Source organism: Oncorhynchus tshawytscha, unplaced genomic scaffold (genome assembly GCF_018296145.1).
Source record: "Oncorhynchus tshawytscha isolate Ot180627B unplaced genomic scaffold, Otsh_v2.0 Un_contig_556_pilon_pilon, whole genome shotgun sequence".
Taxonomy (NCBI): Eukaryota; Metazoa; Chordata; class Actinopteri; order Salmoniformes; family Salmonidae; genus Oncorhynchus; species Oncorhynchus tshawytscha.
The window spans coordinates 364,220-387,319 of NW_024609752.1; the positions used below are offsets into that span (position 1 = coordinate 364,220).

Genomic DNA, 23,100 nt, shown 5'->3' on the forward strand with positions numbered 1-23,100 from the left:
GAGTCAACAACTAGAGGATCTGAATCAGTGTTTAAAAGGAGAAAGGAGTCAACAACTAGAGGTCTGAATCAGTGTTTAAAAGGAGTCAACAACTAGAGGATCTGAATCAGTGTTTAAAAGGAGTCAACAACTAGAGGATCTGAATCAGTGTTTAAAAGGAGAAAGGAGTCAACAACTAGAGGATCTGAATCAGTGTTTAAAAGGAGTCAACAACTAAAGGATCTGAATCTGTGTTTAAAAGGAGTCAACAACTAGAGGATCTGAATCAGTGTTGAAAAGGAGAAAGGAGTCAACAACTAAAGGATCTGAATCTGTGTTTAAAAGGAGTCAACAACTAGAGGATCTGAATCAGTGTTGAAAAGGAGAAAGGAGTCAACAACTAGAGGATCTGAATCAGTGTTTAAAAGGAGAAAGGAGTCAACAACTGGAGAGGATCTGAATCAGTGTTTAAAAGGAGAAAGGAGTCAACAACTAGAGGATCTGAATCAGTGTTTAAAAGGAGTCAACAACTAAAGGATCTGAATCAGTGTTTAAAAGGAGTCAACAACTGGAGGATCTGAATCAGTGTTTAAAAGGAGTCAACAACTAGAGGATCTGAATCAGTGTTTAAAAGGAGAAAGGAGTCAACAACTAAAGGATCTGAATCAGTGTTTAAAAGGAGTCAACAACTAGAGGATCTGAATCAGTGTTTAAAAGGAGAAAGGAGTCAACAACTAGAGGATCTGAATCAGTGTTTAAAAGGAGAAAGGAGTCAACAACTAGAGGATCTGAATCAGTGTTTAAAAGGAGAAAGGAGTCAACAACTAGAGGATCTGAATCAGTGTTTAAAAGGAGTCAACAACTAAAGGATCTGAATCAGTGTTTAAAAGGAGTCAACAACTGGAGGATCTGAATCAGTGTTTAAAAGGAGTCAACAACTAGAGGATCTGAATCAGTGTTTAAAAGGAGAAAGGAGTCAACAACTAGAGGATCTGAATCAGTGTTTAAAAGGAGAAAGGAGTCAACAACTAGAGGATCTGAATCAGTGTTTAAAAGGAGTCAACAACTAGAGGATCTGAATCAGTGTTTAAAAGGAGAAAGGAGTCAACAACTAGAGGATCTGAATCAGTGTGTAAAAGGAGAAAGGAGTCAACAACTAGAGGATCTGAATCAGTGTTTAAAAGGAGAAAGGAGTCAACAACTAGAGGATCTGAATCAGTGTTTAAAAGGAGTCAACAACTAGAGGATCTGAATCAGTGTTTAAAAGGAGAAAGGAGTCAACAACTAGAGGATCTGAATCAGTGTTTAAAAGGAGTCAACAACTAGAGGATCTGAATCAGTGTTTAAAAGGAGAAAGGAGTCAACAACTGGAGGATCTGAATCAGTGTTTAAAAGGAGAAAGGAGTCAACAACTAAAGGATCTGAATCAGTGTTTAAAAGGAGAAAGGAGTCAACAACTAGAGGATCTGAATCAGTGTTTAAAAGGAGTCAACAACTAGAGGATCTGATTCAGTGTGTAAAAGGAGTCCCATCAGAACAGAACAGTCACTCACTCCAACATGGCTTCAGCCTATAGTCTAACAACATGTTCGGTTTGATGCCTCTCCTAGAACAGCGTCTGATCGATGAGCCTGCTACAGGTTCTAACGGTTTGATGCCTCTCCTAGAACAGCGTCTGATCGATCAGCCTGCTACAGGTTCTAACGGTTTGATGCCTCTCCTAGAACAGCTTCTGATCGATCAGCCTGCTACAGGTTCTAACGGTTTGATGCCTCTCCTAGAACAGCGTCTGATCGATCAGCCTGCTACAGGTTCTAACGGCGTTCCGTTCAGCCGTGTCTTTAAAAAGGGGCCTGCTCCTTCATCACGTTGCCGCGGCAACAGACTCGGCACGCACAACCAGCCTGTTATTGATACAGAAGAAGAGGAACAACAATAAATCAAATGAGAAAAGAAAATATCTAAAGAAAGACATTTTCCTCAACGAATCATCCAACTAAAACTAAAAACCTCACGACGTTGTCGTTGGATTACAGCCAGATTAGACCACAAGGTATTTGTTGACCAAAGTAGCTATTTCTGCAGAGTAAAGAGCAACAGTTTTGCAGGAGGTTCTGTACCAGACCTGGGTCAAATACACGTGTTACCACTTTCAAATACTCCGAGGTACCCCCCCCCCCCTCTCCTCACATGCAGGGTGGGGAGATTCAGCACCTTTTGGGACGGTACCAGGCATATTCAAATCAATGTACTGGTCAGACTAGTGGCTGCATCATGTAGGAGGAGGTCAGTGTGTTTGGAGGAGCCTCTGCAGTCTACAGGAGGGCTGGGGGCTGTGTTTGGGGGCCTCTCAGTCTACAGGAGGGCTGCCAGTGTGTTTGCAGGAGCCTCTGCAGTCTACAGGAGGGCTGGGGGTCAGTGTGCCTGCAGGAGCCTCTGCAGTCTACAGGAGGGCTGGGGGTCAGTGTGTTTGGAGGAGCCTCTGCAGTCTACAGGAGGGCTGGGGGCTGTGTTTGGGGGTCAGTGCTGGGGGTCAGTGGTGGAGGAGCCTCTGCAGTCTACAGGAGGGCTGGGGGTCAGTGTGCCTGCAGGAGCCTCTGCAGTCTACAGGAGGGCTGGGGGTCAGTGTGCCTGCAGGAGCCTCTGCAGTCTACAGGAGGGCTGGGGGTCAGTGTGTTTGGAGGAGCCTCTGCAGTCTACAGGAGGGCTGGGGGGGAGGGGGGCGTGACTAATGTGTTGGTTCCCTTGTGAGGTTCCTTAAATCCATCAGCAGGCAATTGGCAGGAAGGAGGAATGTCTAACCCCTCCCAGGGCTCGGCAGAGAGGAGAGGAGAGGGACAGCCAGACAGCCCTCTCCAACTCATCAGGACAGACAGCCAGCCCTCTCCAACTCATCAGGACAGACAGCCAGCCCTCTCCAACTCATCAGGACAGACAGCCAGCCCTCTCCAACTCATCAGGACAGACAGCCAGCCAGCCCTCTCCAACTCATTAGGACAGACAGCCAGCCCTTTCCAACTCATCAGGACAGACAGACAGCCCTCTCCAACTCATCAGGACAGACAGCCAGCCCTCTCCAACTCATCAGGACAGACAGCCAGCCCTCTCCAACTCATCAGGACAGACAGCCAGCCCTCCAACTCATCAGGACAGACAGCCAGCCCTCTCCAACTCATCAGGACAGACAGCCAGCCCTCTCCAACTCATCAGGACAGACAGCCAGCCCTCTCCAACTCATCAGGACAGACAGCCAGCCCTCTCCAACTCATCAGGACAGACAGCCAGCCCTCTCCAACTCATCAGGACAGACAGCCAGCCCTCTCCAACTCATCAGGACAGACAGCCAGCCCTCTCCAACTCATCAGGACAGACAGCCAGCCCTCTCCAACTCATCAGGACAGACAGACAGCCCTCTCCAACTCATCAGGACAGACAGACAGCCCTCTCCAACTCATCAGGACAGACAGACAGCCCTCTCCAACTCATCAGGACAGACAGACAGCCCTCTCCAACTCATTAGTTGAGTGCACTGCAGCAGCATACCCATGCTGGTATAAAGAGGGGCTCCAGGGACATGCCCTGCAGCCCTGGGGTCCAAACGAACACAGCCCCACTTCCTGTGGTCAGACAGAAATATAGCAACAGGATATGACATAATGGAAAATAACAAACAAAGAGAAAGTAGCATCAGGACAAGGAAACAGGAAGTCAGGGCTCTGGGGTCGAGCTGACTCGTCTACCGCTGTTATCATACCATCTGAATACAGCCACAGACCACTCCTTTCTGAAACGGAGGGAAACATTCAAACATGGCTCCTGAAATGGTTCCATGACAGAGCAGCAGTCAGATGTCTTCATCAGGTCTTCATCCTCCTCTGAAACAGAGCAGCAGTCAGATGTCTTCATCAGGTGTTCATCCTCCTCTGAAACAGAGCAGCAGATGTCTTCATCAGGTCTTCACCCTCCTCTGAAACAGAGCAGCAGATGTCTTTCACCAGGTCTTCATCCTCTTCATCCTCCTCTGAAACAGAGCAGCAGATGTCTTCTTCAGGTCTTCATCCTCCTCTGAAACAGAGCAGCAGATGTCTTCATCAGGTCTTCATCCTCCTCTGAAACAGAGCAGCAGATGTCTTCATCAGGTCATCATCCTCTTCATCATCCTCTGAAACAGAGCAGCAGATGTCTTCATCAGGTCTTCATCCTCCTCTGAAACAGAGCAGTCATATGTCTTCATCAGGTCTTCATCCTCCTCTGACTTCCTGATACAGTAACTCTGGAGGAGCAGGACAGGTCTAATGTGGACAATCAGCTGTAGACACAGACAGGGACTGGCATGGTTCTCTCTCAACACAATGCCTCGTAGTAACAGACACAGACAGGGACTGGCATGGTTCTCTCAACACAATGCCTCGTAGTAACAGACAGGGACTGGCATGGTTCTCTCTCAACACAATGCCTCGTAGTAACAGACAGGGACTGGCATGGTTCTTCAACACAATGCCTCGTAGTAAAAGACACAGACAGGGACTGGCATGGTTCTCTCTCAACACAATGCCTCGTAGTAACAGACAGGGACTGGCATGGTTCTCTCAACACAATGCCTCTGTAGTAAAAGACAGGGACTGGCATGGTTCGCTCTCAACACAATGCCTCGTAGTAACAGACAGGGACGGGCATGGTTCTCTCTCAACACAATGCCTCGTAGTAACAGACAGGGACTGGCATGGTTCTCTCTCAACACAATGCCTCGTAGTAACAGACAGGGACTGGCATGGTTCTCTCAACACAATGCCTCGTAGTAAAAGACACAGACAGGGACTGGCATGGTTCTCTCTCAACACAATGCCTCGTAGTAACAGACAGTTGTTTAACTCTGACCAGACTGCCACCCTGATAATTATTCACACCACACTCTCAGGGCTTCCCAGCAGGTTAAGACAGAACGGATGACCCAGCACGATGACCCACTCTGAGTGGTGATATTCATCAACACTGACTGGGATCCAATCAGCATGCCTGATAATTCCCTCAGGGGAGCTGACTAGGATCCAATCAGCACGCCTGATAATTCCCTCAGGGGAGCTGACTGGGATCCAATCAGCACGCCTGATAATTCCCTCAGGGGAGTTCACTTCCTGCTAGCTGTTTGTTAATTTCCAACAATAAGACATTAAGAGTGAGAATGTTTAGTCATGAATGTCAGTCCTGTCAGAGGCAGTGTTAGGGCCTGGGTAACACCGTGTGTATGATAAGCAGTGTGTTTGATAAGCAGTGTTAGGGCCTGGGTAACACCGTGTGTTGGATAAGCAGTGTTAGGGCCTGGGTGGTGTGTTGGATAAGCAGTGTTAGGACCTGGGTAACACCGCATGTTGATAAGCAGTGTTAGGACCTGGGTAACACCGTGTGTTTGATAAGCAGTGTGTTTGATAAGCAGTGTTAGGGCCTGGGTAACACCGTGTGTTTGACAGCAGTGTGTTTGATAAGCAGTGTTAGGGCCTGGGTAACACTGTGTGTTTGATAAGCAGTGTTAGGACCTGGGTAACACTGTGTGTTTGATAAGCAGTGTTAGGGCCTGGGTAACACCGTGTGTTTGATAAGCAGTGTTAGGACCTGGGTAACACCGTGTGTTGGATAAGCAGTGTGTTTGATAAGCAGCGTTAGGACCTGGGTAACACCGTGTGTTTGATAAGCAGTGTTAGGACCTGGGTAACACCGTGTGTTGGATAAGCAGTGTTAGGACCTGGGTAACACCGTGTGTTTGATAAGCAGTGTGTTTGATAAGCAGTGTTAGGGCCTGGGTAACACCGTGTGTTTGATAAGCAGTGTTAGGGCCTGGGTAACACCGTGTGTTTGATAAGCAGTGTTAGGGCCTGGGTAACACCGTGTGTTTGATAAGCAGTGTTAGGGCCTGGGTAACACCGTGTGTTGGATAAGCAGTGTTAGGACCTGGGTAACACCGTGTGTTGATAAGCAGTGTTAGGGCCTGGGTAACACCGTGTGTTTGATAAGCAGTGTGTTGATAAGCAGTGTTAGGACCTGGGTAACACCGTGTGTTTGATAAGCAGTGTTAGGACCTGGGTAACACCGTGTGTTTGATAAGCAGTGTTAGGGCCTGGGTAACACCGTGTGTTGATAAGCAGTGTTAGGACCTGGGTAACACCATGTGTTTGATAAGCAGTGTGTTTGATAAGCAGTGTTAGGACCTGGGTAACACCGTGTGTTGGATAAGCAGTGTGTTGGATAAGCAGTGTTAGGGCCTGGGTAACACTGTGTGTTTGATAAGCAGTGTGTTTGATAAGCAGTGTGTTGGATAAGCAGTGTTAGGGCCTGGGTAACACCATGTGTTTGATAAGCAGTGTGTTTGATAAGCAGTGTTAGGACCTGGGTAACACTGTGTGTTTGATAAGCAGTGTGTTTGATAAGCAGTGTGTTTGATAAGTAGTGTGTTTGATAAGCAGTGTGTTTGATAAGCAGTGTGTTTGATAAGCAGTGTGTATGATAAGCAGTGTGTATGATAAGCAGTGTGTTTGATAAGCAGTGTGTTTGATAAGCAGTGTGTTTGATAAGCAGTGTGTATGATAAGCAGTGTGTTTGATAAGCAGTGTTAGGGCCTGGGTAACACCGTGTGTTTGATAAGCAGTGTTAGGGCCTGGGTAACACCGTGTGTTTGATAAGCAGTGTTAGGACCTGGGTAACACCGTGTGTTTGATAAGCAGTGTTAGGACCTGGGTAACACTGTGTGTTTGATAAGCAGTGTGTTTGATAAGCAGTGTTAGGACCTGGGTAACACCGTGTGTTTGATAAGCAGTGTGTTTGATAAGCAGTGTGTTTGATAAGCAGTGTGTTGGATAAGCAGTGTGTTTGATAAGCAGTGTTAGGACCTGGGTAACACCGTGTGTTGGATAAGCAGTGTTAGGACCTGGGTAACACCGTGTGTTTGATAAGCAGTGTTAGGACCTGGGTAACACTGTGTGTTTGATAAGCAGTGTGTTTGATAAGCAGTGTTAGGACCTGGGTAACACCGTGTGTTGATAAGCAGTGTTAGGACCTGGGTAACACTGTGTGTTTGATAAGAGTGTGTTTGATAACAGTGTTAGGCCTAAATTAGGTTTGATAAGCAGTGGTTTGATAAGCAGTGTTAGGACCTTCCGTGTGTTTGATGGTGATGTGCCCTTCCTTCTATGACAACAGGAACAGAGAAAGACCCTCCACAGAGGCTAAATGAGGTTCCTATGGTTCTATGCAAACATTATACTAAAACACGTGACAGTCTATGAGCCCGGGGGAAGTGAAACAACCCCAGAGAGGTCACAGGTCATCAACGCAATGAGTGTCGAATTTACTTAACAGAAGGTTAATTTGGGACGTGTGGCTCCTTTGATGGAATAGAAGGTCCGTAGTGATTAGGTTGTGACATCCCGACACTATCTGGGAGTTGGTCCGTAGTGATTAGGTTGTGACATCCCGACACTATCTGGGAGTTGGTCCGTAGTGATTAGGTTGTGACATCCCGACACTATCTGGGAGTTGGTCCGTAGTGATTAGGTTGTGACATCCCGACACTATCTGGGAGTTGGTCCGTAGTGATTAGGTTGTGACATCCCGACACTATCTGGGAGTTGGTCCGTAGTGATTAGGTTGTGACATCCCGACACTATCTGGGAGTTGGTCCGTAGTGATTAGGTTGTGACATCCCAACACTATCTGGGAGTTGGTCCGTAGTGATTAGGTTGTGACATCCCAACACTATCTGGGAGTTGGTCCGTAGTGATTAGGTTGTGACATCCCAACACTATCTGGGAGTTGGTCCGTAGTGATTAGGTTGTGACATCCCAACACTATCTGGGAGTTGGTCCGTAGTGATTAGGTTGTGACATCCCAACACTATCTGGGAGTTGGTCCGTAGTGATTAGGTTGTGACATCCCAACACTATCTGGGAGTTGGTCCGTAGTGATTAGGTTGTGACATCCCAACACTATCTGGGAGTTGGTCCGTAGTGATTAGGTTGTGACATCCCAACACTATCTGGGAGTTGGTCCGTAGTGATTAGGTTGTGACATCCCAATACTATCTGGGAGTTGGTCCGTAGTGATTAGGTTGTTATGAGTGTACTGATATACGTAGGACACGTGACATCCCAACACTATCTGGGAGTTGTGCCTGCCATCACGCGCGTAATCAGCCTCATTGGCTGGAACGGTCCCACCTGACCTGGCCTCCTCCTGACTGCCTTCCATTACTTTGCATTGTTAGAGCGGCCAATGGAGTGTCTGGTCAATATAACGGACCATCTGTGGCCAGGCTGAGGATAGGCTGAGGATAGGCTGAGGCTAGGCTGAGGCTGTGGCTAGGCTGAGGATAGGCTGAGGCTGTGGCTAGGCTGCGGATAGGCTGAGGAGGCTGAGGCTGAGGCTGAGGATAGGCTGAGGCTGAGGATAGGCTGAGGCTGTGAGGCTAGGCTGCGGATAGGCTGAGGCTGTGGCTAGGCTGAGGATAGGCTGAGGCTAGGCTGAGGATAGGCTGAGGCTAGGCTGAGGCTAGGCTGAGGCTAGGCTGAGGCTAGGCTGAGGCTAGGCTGAGGATAGGCTGAGGCTAGGCTAGGCTGAGGCTAGGCTGAGGATAGGCTGAGGCTAGGCTGAGGCTAGGCTGAGGCTGAGGCTAGGCTGAGGCTGAGGCTAGGCTGAGGCTGAGGATAGGCTGAGGCTAGGCTGAGGATAGGCTGAGGCCAGACTCTAAAGCTGTAGTCTCTGTGTTGTAGCAGACAGAACACCCTGGTTTTCAAACCGGTCAAGAACTTTATTTTTCTGGTGGGAACGGTGGAAGTGGTTCTGTTCAGAAGGAACCGGTTCAGAATAATAATTCTGGTGGGAACGGTGGAAGTGGTTCTGTTCAGAAGGAACCGGTTCAGAATAATAATTCTGGTGGGAACAGTGGAAGTGGTTCCGTTCAGAAGGAACCATCTAAAGCCGCTAGTCATCGTGACAGCGAGGCTGCTTTTCAGAACAGAAAGCAGAGCAGACAACAGCTTGACATTCAGACATGTAGCACAGCCAGAGTCCTCTCTGCTGAACAAATAACCCCTCTTCCATATCACCCCCCCAAAACAACAGCTGCTTCCACCGATAGTGTTGCATCCTTACATCTCATTTACTGCATGTATTCTGACCAGGGCCCCACAGGGGCGGCATTCTGGACCGAAAAAGCTGCCATTATTTCAGGTCCAATCATGGGAGAGTGTGTGTTTTCAGAGAGAGTGGGTGATTCACAGAGTGCCTCTGGTGAACCTCAAACAACCTAAAATCACTATTTCCCATAAACCTGTCTTAGTTTCAGCTCAAGCTGAGCTGAAGAGCGGTCGGGTCGGTGTTGTGAATGTCTTTCTGTGGTGGTACAACGCTGGGTGCTGCCATTAGGAGAGATGGTCAACTGACACCATTAGGAGAGATGGTAAACTGACACCATTAGGAGAGATGGTCAACTGACACCATTAGGAGAGATGGTCAACTGACACCATTAGGAGAGATGGTAAACTGACACCATTAGGAGAGATGGTAAACTGACACCATTAGGAGAGATGGTAAACTGACACCATTAGGAGAGATGGTAAACTGACACCATTAGGAGAGATGGTAAACTGACACCATTAGGAGAGATGGTAAACTGACACCATTAGGAAAGATGGCCAACTGACACCATTAGGAGAGATGGCCAACTGACACCATTAGGAGAGATGGTCAACTGACACCATTAGGAGAGATGGTCAACTGACACCATTAGGAGAGATGGTCAACTGACACCATTAGGAGAGATGGTCAACTGACACCATTAGGAGAGATGGTAAACTGACACCATTAGGAGAGATGGTCAACTGACACCATTAGGAGAGATGGTCAACTGACACCATTAGGAGAGATGGTAAACTGACACCATTAGGAGAGATGGTAAACTGACACCATTAGGAGAGATGGTAAACTGACACCATTAGGAGAGATGGTAAACTGACACCATTAGGAGAGATGGTAAACTGACACCATTAGGAGAGATGGTAAACTGACACCATTAGGAGAGATGGTCAACTGACACCATTAGGAGAGATGGTCAACTGACACCATTAGGAGAGATGGTAAACTGACACCATTAGGAGAGATGGTCAACTGACACCATTAGGAGAGATGGTCAACTGACACCATTAGGAGAGATGGTCAACTGACACCATTAGGAGAGATGGTCAACTGACACCATTAGGAGAGATGGTCAACTGACACCATTAGGAGAGATGGTCAACTGACACCATTAGGAGAGATGGTCAACTGACACCATTAGGAGAGATGGTCAACTGACACCATTAGGAGAGATGGTAAACTGACACCATTAGGAGAGATGGTACACTGACACCATTAGGAGAGATGGTAAACTGACACCATTAGGAAAGATGGCCAACTGACACCATTAGGAGAGATGGCCAACTGACACCATTAGGAGAGATGGTAAACTGACACCATTAGGAGAGATGGTAAACTGACACCATTAGGAGAGATGGTAAACTGACACCATTAGGACAGATGGTAAACTGACACCATTAGGAGAGATGGTAAACTGACACCATTAGGAGAGATGGTAAACTGACACCATTAGGAGAGATGGTCAACTGACACCATTAGGAGAGATGGTCAACTGACACCATTAGGAGAGATGGTAAACTGACACCATGTCTTTACATCCAGCTTTAGTACAGCGCCGGACACACAGAGGCGTATCAGAGGGGATAAGTACTGGGGACTGTGACTGTCATGTTAAATTAAACTGGCCTAAGAAGTACTCATCTGGGGACTGTGACTGTCATGTTAAATTAAACTGGCCTAATAAGTACTCATCTGGGGACTGTGACTGTCATGTTAAATTAAACTGGCCTAATAAGTACTCATCTGGGGACTGTGACTGTCATGTTAAATTAAACTGGCCTAATAAGTACTCATCTGGGGACTGTGACTGTCATGTTAAATTAAACTGGCCTAAGAAGAAAGCACGGAAAAACCGTCAAGAGATATCGGATTGGATTCACAGAGAGACACGAGCTATCTACTTCCACCTACGCATTAACCACCCACCTGGAACGACACACACACACACACACACACACACACACACACACACGGAGGTTGGTCTATGAGATGTGTGTATTCTGGCTGAGGACAGAGGACTGATATAACACAATAGCAGCCTTGTGCCACCATGGTAATCTCCTCCCTCTGATCAGGGAGACAAGTCCTAAACCATCTCTGACTGGTCTCTCTGTGTCTCTCAGCTTTAGGACCAGGCAGCTTGTTTCTCTCTCTGTGGTTTTCAGTCTCTGATCAGCTTCAGGACCAGCCCACTGGCCTGTGTCCCTCCCTGCTGTTAGTCTCTCTGATCAGCTTCAGGACCAGCCCACTGGCCTGTGTCCCTCCCTGCTGTTAGTCTCTCTGATCAGCTTCAGGACCAGCCCACTGGCCTGTGTCCCTCCCTGCTGTTAGTCTCTCTGATCAGCTGACTGGCCTGTGTCCCTCTCTGTGGTTAGTCTCTCTGACCAGCCCACTGGCCTGTGTCCCTCTTTGCTGCTTCTCTGTAGCTCTGACAAAAGTTGTGTAATCCTTCCTCTGAGAGGACAACTCCCCGCTGTCCAGCGCATGCTAGACCAAACCAGCTGAGCACACACACACACACACAGCCCCAACCCACCGGCACACACCCCTATCTCCCCAGACAGGGGAGAATCAATGAGAGTGAGTCATTGTGGGGAGGGTAAAGAGTCATTGTGGGGGGTAAAGAGAGTGAGTCATTGTGGGGAGAGAAAAGAGTCATTGTGGGGGGTAAAGAGAGTGAGTCATTGTGGGGAGGGTAAAGAGTCATTGTGGGGGGGTAAAGAGAGTGAGTCATTGTGGGGAGGGTAAAGAGAGTGAGTCATTGTGGGGAGGGTAAAGAGAGTGAGTCATTGTGGGGGGTAAAGAGAGTGAGTCATTGTGGGGAGGGTAAAGAGAGTGAGTCATTGTGGGGAGGGTAAAGAGAGTGAGTCATTGTGGGGGGTAAAGAGTGAGTCATTGTGGGGGGCGGTAAAGAGAGTGAGTCATTGTGGGAGGGTAAAGAGAGTGAGTCATTTTGGGGGGGTAAAGAGAGTGAGTCATTGTGGGGGGGTAAAGAGTGTGTGTCATTGTGTGGGGGGGTAAAGAGAGAGTCATTGTGGGGGGGTAAAGAGAGAGAGTCATTGTGGGGGGGGTAAAGAGAGAGAGTCATTGTGGGGGGGTAAAGAGAGTGAGTCATTGTGGGGGGGTAAAGAGAGTGAGTCATTGTGTGGGGGGGTAAAGAGAGTGAGTCATTGTGGGGGGTAAAGAGAGAGAGTCATTGTGGGGGGGGGGGTAAAGAGTAAAGTGAGTCATTGTGGGGGGGTAAAGAGAGTGAGTCATTGTGGGGGGGGTAAAGAGAGTGAGTCATTGTGTGGGGGGGTAAAGAGAGTGAGTCATTGTGTGGGGGGGGGTAAAGAGAGTGAGTCATTGTGTGGGGGGTAAAGAGAGTGAGTCATTGTGGGGGGGTAAAGAGAGTGAGTCATTGTGGGGAGGGTAAAAAGAGTCATTGTGGGGGGGGTAAAGAGAGTGAGTCATTGTGGGGAGGGTAAAAGAGTCATTGTGGGGGGGGTAAAGAGAGTGAGTCATTGTGGGGAGGGTAAAGAGAGTGAGTCATTGTGGGGAGGGTAAAGAGAGTGAGTCATTGTGGGGGGTAAAAAGAGAGAGTCATTGTGGGGGGGTAAAAGAGAGAGTCATTGTGGGGGGTAAAGAGAGAGAGTCATTGTGGGGAGGGTAAAGAGAGTGAGTCATTGTGGGGGGTAAAGAGAGTGAGTCATTGGGGGGGTAAAGAGAGTGAGTCATTGTGGGGAGGGTAAAGAGAGTGAGTCATTGTGGGGAGGGTAAAGAGAGAGAGTCATTGTGGGGGGGTAAAGAGAGTGAGTCATTGTGGGGGGTAAAGAGAGTGAGTCATTGTGTGGGGGGTAAAGAGAGTGAGTCATTGTGGGGGGTAAAGAGAGTGAGTCATTGTGTGGGGGGGTAAAGAGAGTGAGTCATTGTGGGGGAGGGTAAAGAGAGTGAGTCATTGTGGGGAGGGTAAAGAGAGTGAGTCATTGTGTAAAGGGGTCATTGTGGGGGGTAAAGAGAGTGAGTCATTGTGTGGGGGGTAAAGAGAGTGAGTCATTGTGGGGGGGTAAAGAGAGTGAGTCATTGTGGGGGGGGTAAAGAGAGTGAGTCATTGTGGGGGGGGTAAAGAGAGTGAGTCATTGTGGGGAGGGTAAAGAGAGTGAGTCATTGTGGGGGAGGGTAAAGAGAGTGAGTCATTTGGGGGGAGGGTAAAGAGAGTGAGTCATTGTGGGGGGTGTAAAGAGTGTGTGTCATTGTGGGGGGGTAAAGAGTGTGAGTCATTGTGGGGGGGGAAAGAGAGAGTCATTGTGGGGGGGGTAAAGAGAGAGTCATTGTGGGGGGTTAAAGAGAGAGAGTCATTGTGGGGGGTAAAGAGAGAGAGTCATTGTGGGGGGTAAAGAGAGTGAGTCATTTGTGGGGGGTAAAGAGAGTGAGTCATTGTGTGGGGGGTAAAGAGAGTGAGTCATTGTGGGGGTAAAGAGAGTGAGTCATTGTGGGGAGGGTAAAGAGTCATTGTGGGGGGTAAAGAGAGCGAGTCATTGTGGGGAGGGTAAAGAGAGTGGGTCATTGTGGGGAGGGTAAAGAGAGTGAGTCATTGTGGGGGGGGTAAAGAGAGTGAGTCATTGTGGGGAGGGTAAAGAGAGTGAGTCATTGTGGGGGGTAAAGAGAGTGAGTCATTGTGTGGGGGGGGTAAAGAGAGAGAGTCATTGTGGGGGGGGTAAAGAGAGAGAGTCATTGTGGGGGGGGTAAAAGAGAGAGTCATTGTGAGGGGGTAAAGAGATGAGTCATTGTGGGGGAGTAAAGAGAGTGAGTCATTGTGGGGGGTAAAGAGAGAGAGTCATTGTGGGGGGTAAAGAGAGTGAGTCATTGTGTGGGGGGGTAAAGAGAGTGAGTCATTGTGTGGGGGGTAAAGAGAGTGAGTCATTGGGGGGTAAAGAGAGAGAGTCATTGTGGGGGGGGTAAAGAGTCAGAGAGTCATTGTGAGTCATTGTGGGGGGTAAAGAGAGAGTCATTGTGGGGGGTAAAGAGAGTGAGTCATTGTGGGGGGTAAAGAGAAGAGTCATTGTGGGGGGTAAAGAGAGTGAGTCATTGTGTGGGGGGTAAAGAGAGTGAGTCATTGTGGGGGGGTAAAGAGAGTGAGTCATTGTGTGGGGGGAGAGAAGAGTCATTGTGGGGGGGGGTAAAGAGTCATTGTGGGGGGTAAAGAGTCATTGTGGTGGGGGGGTAAAGAGTCATTGTGGGGGGTAAAGAGAGTGAGTCATTGTGTGGGGGGTAAAGAGAGTGAGTCATTGTGGGGGGTAAAGAGAGTGAGTCATTGTGTGGGGGGTAAAGAGAGTGAGTCATTGTGGGGGGTAAAGAGAGTGAGTCATTGTGGGGGGGGTAAAGAGTCATTGTGGTGGTGGGGGGTAAAGAGTCATTGTGGGGGGGGGTAAAGAGAGTGAGTCATTGTGTGGGGGGTAAAGAGAGTGAGTCATTGTGGGGGGTAAAGAGAGTGAGTCATTGTGTGGGGGGTAAAGAGAGTGAGTCATTGTGGGGGGTAAAGAGAGTGAGTCATTGTGGGGGGTAAAGAGAGTGAGTCATTGTGGGGGGGGTAAAGAGTCATTGTGGGGGGCAGAAAAATGTGTGTTCCTTTGCACATTATATATCTGTAATATACACCCACAACATATACCCGCAACATATACCCACAATATACACACACAGGAGAGGGCCAAAATCCCTGCTGCAGTATGTGTAAACCTGATCAAGAACTACAGGAAACATATGATCTCTGTAATTGCAAACAAAGGTTTCTGTACCAAATATTAAGTTCTGCTTTTCTGATGTGTCAAATACTTATGTCATGCAATAAAATGCAAATGAATTACTTAAAAATCATACAATGTGATTTTAGTTTTAGATTCCGTCTCTCACAGTTGCAGTGTACCTATGATAAAAATTACAGACCTCTACATGCTTTGTAAGTAGGAAAACCTGCAAAATCGGCAGTGTATCAAATACTTGTTCTCCCCACTTTATATACCCACAACATATACCCATAATATATACCCACAACATATACCCACAACATATACCCACAACATATACCCACAACATATATCTACAACATATACCCACAACATATACCTACAACATATATCTACAACATATACCCATAATATATACCCACAACATATATACCCACAACATATATCTACAACATATACCCACAACATATACAGCGCCTTGCGAAAGTATTCGGCCCCCTTGAACTTTGCGACCTTTTGCCACATTTCAGGCTTCAAACATAAAGATATAAAACTGTATTTTTTTGTGAAGAATCAACAACAAGTGGGACACAATCATGAAGTGGAACGACATTTATTGGATATTTCAAACTTTTTTAACAAATCAAAAACTGAAAAATTGGGCGTGAAAAATTATTCAGCCCCCTTAAGTTAATACTTTGTAGCGCCACCTTTTGCTGCAATTACAGCTGTAAGTCGCTTGGGGTATGTCTCTATCAGTTTTGCACATCGAGAGACTGAAATTTTTTCCCATTCCTCCTTGCAAAACAGCTCGAGCTCAGTGAGGTTGGATGGAGAGCATTTGTGAACAGCAGTTTTCAGTTCTTTCCACAGATTCTCGATTGGATTCAGGTCTGGACTTTGACTTGGCCATTCTAACACCTGGATATGTTTATTTTTGAACCATTCCATTGTAGATTTTGCTTTATGTTTTGGATCATTGTCTTGTTGGAAGACAAATCTCCGTCCCAGTCTCAGGTCTTTTGCAGACTCCATCAGGTTTTCTTCCAGAATGGTCCTGTATTTGGCTCCATCCATCTTCCCATCAATTTTAACCATCTTCCCTGTCCCTGCTGAAGAAAAGCAGGCCCAAACCATGATGCTGCCACCACCATGTTTGACAGTGGGGATGGTGTGTTCAGGGTGATGGGCTGTGTTGCTTTTATGCCAAACATAACGTTTTGCATTGTTGCCAAAAAGTTCAATTTTGATTTCATCTGACCAGAGCACCTTCTTCCACATGTTTGGTGTGTCTCCCAGGTGGCTTGTGGCAAACTTTAAACAACACTTTTTATGGATATCTTTAAGAAATGGCTTTCTTCTTGCCACTCTTCCATAAAGGCCAGATTTGTGCAATATACGACTGATTGTTGTCCTATGGACAGAGTCTCCCACCTCAGCTGTAGATCTCTGCAGTTCATCCAGAGTGATCATGGGCCTCTTGGCTGCATCTCTGATCAGTCTTCTCCTTGTATGAGCTGAAAGTTTAGAGGGACGGCCAGGTCTTGGTAGATTTTTGTGGTCTGATACTCCTTCCATTTCAATATTATCGCTTGCACAGTGCTCCTTGGGATGTTTAAAGCTTGGGAAATCTTTTTGTATCCAAATCCGGCTTTAAACTTCTTCACAACAGTATCTCGGACCTGCCTGGTGTGGTCCTTGTTCTTCATGATGCTCTCTGCGCTTTTAACGGACCTCTGAGACTATCACAGTGCAGGTGCATTTATACGGAGACTTAATTACACACAGGTGGATTGTATTTATCATCATTAGTCATTTAGGTCAACATTGGATCATTCAGAGATCCTCACTGAACTTCTGGAGAGTTTGCTGCACTGAAAGTAAAGGGGCTGAATAATTTTGCACGCCCAATTGTTCAGTTTTTGATTTGTTAAGAAAGTTTGAAATATCCAATAAATGTCGTCCCACTTGTTGTTGATTCTTCACAAAAAAATACAGTTTTATATCTTTATGTTTGAAGCCTGAAATGTGGCAAAAGGTCGCAAAGTTCAAGGGGGCCGAATACTTTCGCAAGGCACTGTATCTACAACATATACCCACAACATATACCCACAACATATATCTACAACATATATCTACAACATATACCCATAATATATACCCACAACATATATACCCATAATATATACCCACAACATATATACCCCCCCCCCACACTGTTTCTACCCGTCTTCATCTGCCCCGTAGAAACAACAGCACCAGCAACAACAACAGAAGGGATCAACTCTGTAGAAGCCTGGGTCTGTACTGTGTCAATGGTAGGTTACGGAGGGGGGGGGGACTCTTTGGGGATCAGCTCTGTAGAAGCCTGGGTCTGTACTGTGTCAATGGTAGGTTACGGAGGAGGGGGGGGGGGCTCTTTGGGGAGATTCACCTACTGCTCACCTCTTGGCCACAGCACAGTGGTGCTGTTATTACAGACACTGACCCTGTCCCTCTCAGCTCATTCACCGTCAAGCCACTAACAGCTCGTCTGATCACAGACAAATCACCTTGTTCCTCAAAAAGAACAGACATGGAAACAACCAGTCATCACAGCCCAGTCAGCTATACAACATCACAGCTCAGTCAGCTGTACAACATCACAGCCCAGTCAGCTGTACAACATCACAGCCCAGTCAGCTGTACATCACAGCCCAGTCAGCTGTACAACATCAGACAATCACAGCCCAGTCAGCTGTACAACATCACAGCCCAGTCAGCTGTACAACATCAGACAATCACAGCCCAGTCAGCTGTACAACATCAGACATTCACAGCCCAGTGAACTGTACAACATCACAGCCCAGTCAGCTGTACAACATCACAGCCCAGTCAACTGTACAACATCACAGTCCAGCCAGCTGTACAACATCAGACATTCACAGTCCAGTCAGCTGTACAACATCACAGCCCAGTCAGCTGTACAACATCACAGCCCAGTCAGCTGTACAACATCACAGTCCAGTCAGCTGTACAACATCAGACATTCACAGTCCAGCCAGCTGTACAACATCACAGTCCAGTCAGCTGTACAACATCACAGTCCAGTCAGCTGTACAACATCACAGTCCAGTCAGCTGTACAACATCACAGTCCAGCCAGCTGTACAACATCACAGTCCAGTCAGCTGTACAACATCACAGCCCAGTCAGCTGTACAACATCAGACATTCACAGTCCAGTCGGCTGTACAACATCACAGCCCAGTCAGCTGTACAACATCACAGTCCAGTCAGCTGTACAACATCACAGTCCAGTCAGCTGTACAACATCACAGTCCAGTCAGCTGTACAACATCAGACAATCACAGCCCAGTCAGCTGTACATCACAGTCCAGTCAGATGTACAACATCACAGTCCAGTCAGCTGTACAACATCACAGTCCAGTCAGCTGTACAACATCACAGTCCAGTCAGCTGTACAACATCACAGTCCAGTCAGCTGTACAACATCAGACATTCACAGTCCAGTCAGCTGTACAACATCACAGCCCAGTAAACTGTACAACATCACAGTCCAGTCAGCTGCACAACATCAGACAATCACAGCCCAGTCAGCTGTACAACATCAGACATTCACAGTCCAGTCAGCTGTACAACATCACAGCCCAGTAAACTGTACAACATCACAGTCCAGTCAGCTGCACAACATCAGACAATCACAGCCCAGTCAGCTGTACAACATCACAGTCCAGTCAGCTGTACAACATCACAGTCCAGTCAGCTGTACAACATCAGACAATCACAGCCCAGTCAGCTGTACAACATCACAGCCCAGTCAGCTGTACAACATCACAGCCCAGTCAGCTGTACAACATCACAGCCCAGTCAGCTGTACAACATCACAGCCCAGTCAGCTGTACAACATCACAGCCCAGTCAGCTGTACATCACAGCCCAGTCAGCTGTACAACATCAGACATTCACAGTCCAGTCGGCTGTACAACATCACAGCCCAGTCAGCTGTACATCATCAGACATTCACAGTCCAGTCGGCTGTACAACATCACAGCCCAGTCAGCTGTACAACATCACAGCCCAGTCAGCTGCACAACATCAGACATTCACAGCCCAGTCAGCTGCACAACATCACAGCCCAGTCAGCTGTACAACATCAGGAGATCCATACAGATTCATACAGATGGAGTTCATACAGATGGAGTTCATACAGATGGAGTTCATACAGATGGGCCCAAAACAGCACAGAGAAATACCAGAAAGCAACCTGGAACCAAAATATCCAAACACTCTTAGATAACTTTCTGGATAGCACATCCACTCACAGTGAAGAAGGCATCAATCTAGCAGAACAAAACATTAAACCTTGACAAAGTACAGGCTCAGTGAGCACAGCCTTGCTATTGAGAAGGGAAGACAAGGGAAAACCTGGCTCCCTGTAGAGGAAAGGCTGTGTAACCACAGCAGAACCTGGCTCCCTGTAGAGGAAAGGCTGTGTAACCACAGCAGAACCTGGCTCCCTGTAGAGGAAAGGCTGCGTAACCACAGCAGAACCTGGCTCCCTGTAGAGGAAAGGCTGTGTAACCACAGCAGAACCTGGCTCCCTGTAGAGGAAAGGCTGTGTAACCACAGCAGAACCTGACAGCAGAACCTTTTTAAATGAATCAATTAGAGTGTAATTTCCCCAAATTTGAAACCCTTACTCAAGGTTTCAAAGACCTCTTCTGTTGGGGGAGGACGCAGAGAGGGCCATCTTCTGTTTTCCTGTTGGGGGAGGATGCAGAGAGGGCCATCTTCTGTTTTCCTGTTGGGGAGGACGCAGAGAGCTGTGGGTTGGCAGAGCACTACATAGCTGCCTGTCATAGGATGAGGAACTGTGTCTGACAGACCAACCATGTCCTCTATGTGGGTTGGCAGAACACTACATTGCTGCCTGCCATAGGATGAGGAACAGTGTCTGACAGACCATTGCTGCCTGCTATAGGATGAGGAACAGTGTCTGACAGACCATTGCTGCCTGCTATAGGATGAGGAACAGTGTCTGACAGACCATTGCTGCCTGCTATAGGATGAGGAACAGTGTCTGACAGACCATTGCTGCCTGCCATAGGATGAGGAACAGTGTCTGACAGACCAACCATGTCCTCTATGTGGGTTGGCAGAGCACTACATAGCTGCCTGTCATAGGATGAGGAACAGTGTCTGACAGACCATTGCTGCCTGCCATAGGATGAGGAACAGTGTCTGACAGACCATTGCTGCCTGCCATAGGATGAGGAACAGTGTCTGACAGACCAACCATGTCCTCTATGTGGGTTGGCAGAGCACTACATAGCTGCCTGCTATAGGATGAGGAACAGTGTCTGACAGACCATTGCTGCCTGCCATAGGATGAGGAACAGTGTCTGACAGACCATAGCTGCCTGTCATAGGATGAGGAACAGTGTCTGATAGACCAACCATGTACTCTATGCTTATTGTTATTGATCAAAGTGCAGTTATTTTTTTGGATGACAAAGCTGTCATCAAGGCAAAGGGTGGCTCCTTTGAAGAATCTCAAGTATAAACAGATCTTTTGAATTGTTGAACTTTTTTGGTAACTACATGATTCCATATGTGTTATTTCATAGTTTTGATGTCTTCACTATTATTCTACAATGTAGAAAATAGTAAAAATAAAGAAAAACCCTTGAATGAGAAGGTGTGTCCAAACATTTGACTTGTACTGTACATTGTTACGTCATGCCAATAAAGCTAATTGAATTGAACTTAATTCAATTGAGTGACAGAGATAAACAAAAACATTTATTTTTACCTTTATTTAACGAGGCAAGTCAGTTAAGGACAAATTCTTATTTTCAATGACGGACTAGGGACAGTGGGTTAAATACCTTGTTCAGGGGCAGAACGACAGATTTGTACCTTGTCAGCTCGGGGATTCGATCTAGCAACCTTTCGGTTACAAGTCCAACGCTCTAACCACTAGGCTACCTGCCGCCCCAGACACAGACAGAGATACAGACAGAGAGAGATACACACAGAGAGACAGACATAGAGAGAGATCAATCTCCAAGTTAACCTCTTTGCTTCACCCTCCAAAGGGCCTCTTCATGCCTGTGCAGAGACAGAGAGCTTGTATTTCTACAGCCCGGTTTCACAACAGGAAGAGGCTCCGTTGTGACTGCAGTGAGTGGCCCATTTCAAATCAACACATTTGGAGCTGGTTAAACTGGAATGAAAGAGCCGAACCGACCAAAAGTGTCGCTTGTTTCTCCCGTCGTTAGTCAACCGTTGTTTACTGTCCATCTAAGTAACCCTCTTTAAAAACGTCTTGTGGGAAACATACACTTCAATGAGGTGAGCTAACACGTTCCTGTGTCGTTCAGACAGCGACACACAGACAGCTGGACAGTGACATGTCATCATCACGGACGTGCATTACCCATAGAGAAACAGCAGCATTACATTCCACTGGGAGATGAGGGCTTTTAGCTGATGATTAATCATCATTATCATCTCAAACTACCTCAACATCATCTCAGAGGATTAATCATCATTATCATCTCAAACTACCTCAATATCATCTCAGAGGATTATCATCATTATCATCTCAAACTACCTCAATATCATAGAGGAGGATTAGACCCCAGGTCAACAGTCTACATCCTAAACTACCTCAATATCAGAGGAGGATTAGACCCCAGGTCATCAGTCTACATCCTAAACTACCTCAACATCATCTCAGAGGATTAGACCCCAGGTCACCAGTCTACATCCTAAACTACCTCAACATCAGAGTAATGGACCCAGCTCATCAGTCTATATCCTAAACTACCTCATCATCAGAGTAATGGACCCAGCTCATCAGTCTACATCCTAAACTACCTCATCAGAGTAATGGGCCCAGCTCATCAGTCTATATCCTAAACTACCTCATCATCAGAGTAATGGACCCAGCTCATCAGTCTATATCCTAAACTACCTCATCATCAGAGTAATGGACCCAACTCATCAGTCTACATCCTAAACTACCTCAGAGTAATGGACCCAGTCTATATCCTAAACTACCTCATCATCAGAGGAATGGACCCAGCTCATCAGTCTACATCCTAAACTACCTCATCATCAGAGTAATGGACCCAGCTCATCAGTCTATATCCTAAACTACCTCATCATCAGAGTAATGGACCCAGTCTACATCCTAAACTACCTCATCAGAGTAATGGACCCAGCTCATCAGGCTATATCCTAAACTACCTCATCATCAGAGGAATGGACCCAGCTCATCAGTCTATATCCTAAACTACCTCATCATCAGAGTAATGGACCCAGTTCACCAGTCTACATCCTAAACTACCTCATCATCAGAGTAATGGACCCAGCTCATCAGTCTACATCCTAAACTACCTCATCATCAGAGTAATGGACCCAACTCATCAGTCTACATCCTAAACTACCTCATCATCAGAGTAATGGACCCAGCTCATCAGTCTACATCCTAAACTACCTCATCAGAGTAATGGACCCAGCTCATCAGTCTATATCCTAAACTACATCATCATCAGAGTAATGGACCCAGTCTATATCCTAAACTACCTCATCATCAGAGTAATGGACCCAGTCTATATCCTGAACTACCTCATCATCAGAGTAATGGACCCAGTCTATATCCTAAACTACCTCATCATCAGAGTAATGGACCCAGCTCATCAGTCTATATCCTAAACTACCTCATCATCAGAGTAATGGACCCAGCTCATCAGTCTATATCCTAAACTACCTCATCAGAGTAATGGACCCAGCTCATCAGTCTATATCCTAAACTACCTCATCAGAGGAATGGACCCAGCTCATCAGTCTATATCCTAAACTACCTCATCATCAGAGTAATGGACCCAGTTCATCAGTCTACATCCTAAACTACCTCATCATCAGAGTAATGGACCCAGCTCATCAGTCTACATCCTAAACTACCTCATCATCAGAGTAATGGACCCAGCTCATCAGTCTACATCCTAAACTACCTCATCATCAGAGTAATGGACCCAGCTCATCAGTCTATATCCTAAACTACCTCATCATCAGAGTAATGGACCCAGCTCATCAGTCTACATCCTAAACTACCTCATCATCAGAGTAATGGACCCAGCTCATCAGTCTATATCCTAAACTACCTCATCATCAGAGTAATGGACCCAGCTCATCAGTCTATATC

General features: G+C 46.9%; 2 protein-coding genes across 4 annotated transcripts in view; both read right to left on the minus strand.

Annotated features, from left to right (window-relative positions):
• The window catches only part of LOC121845734, a 31,961-nt gene extending 23,744 nt beyond the window's left edge, over positions 1-8,217 (minus strand). The window contains exon 1 of the mRNA XM_042317578.1: positions 8,101-8,217. Coding sequence (XP_042173512.1) covers positions 8,101-8,217 — 117 coding nt within the window. The remainder of the gene's footprint in view (positions 1-8,100) is intronic.
• The window catches only part of LOC112241402 (neurocalcin-delta A), a 62,324-nt gene that overhangs the window by 37,079 nt on the left and 2,145 nt on the right, over positions 1-23,100 (minus strand). The window lies entirely within an intron of this gene.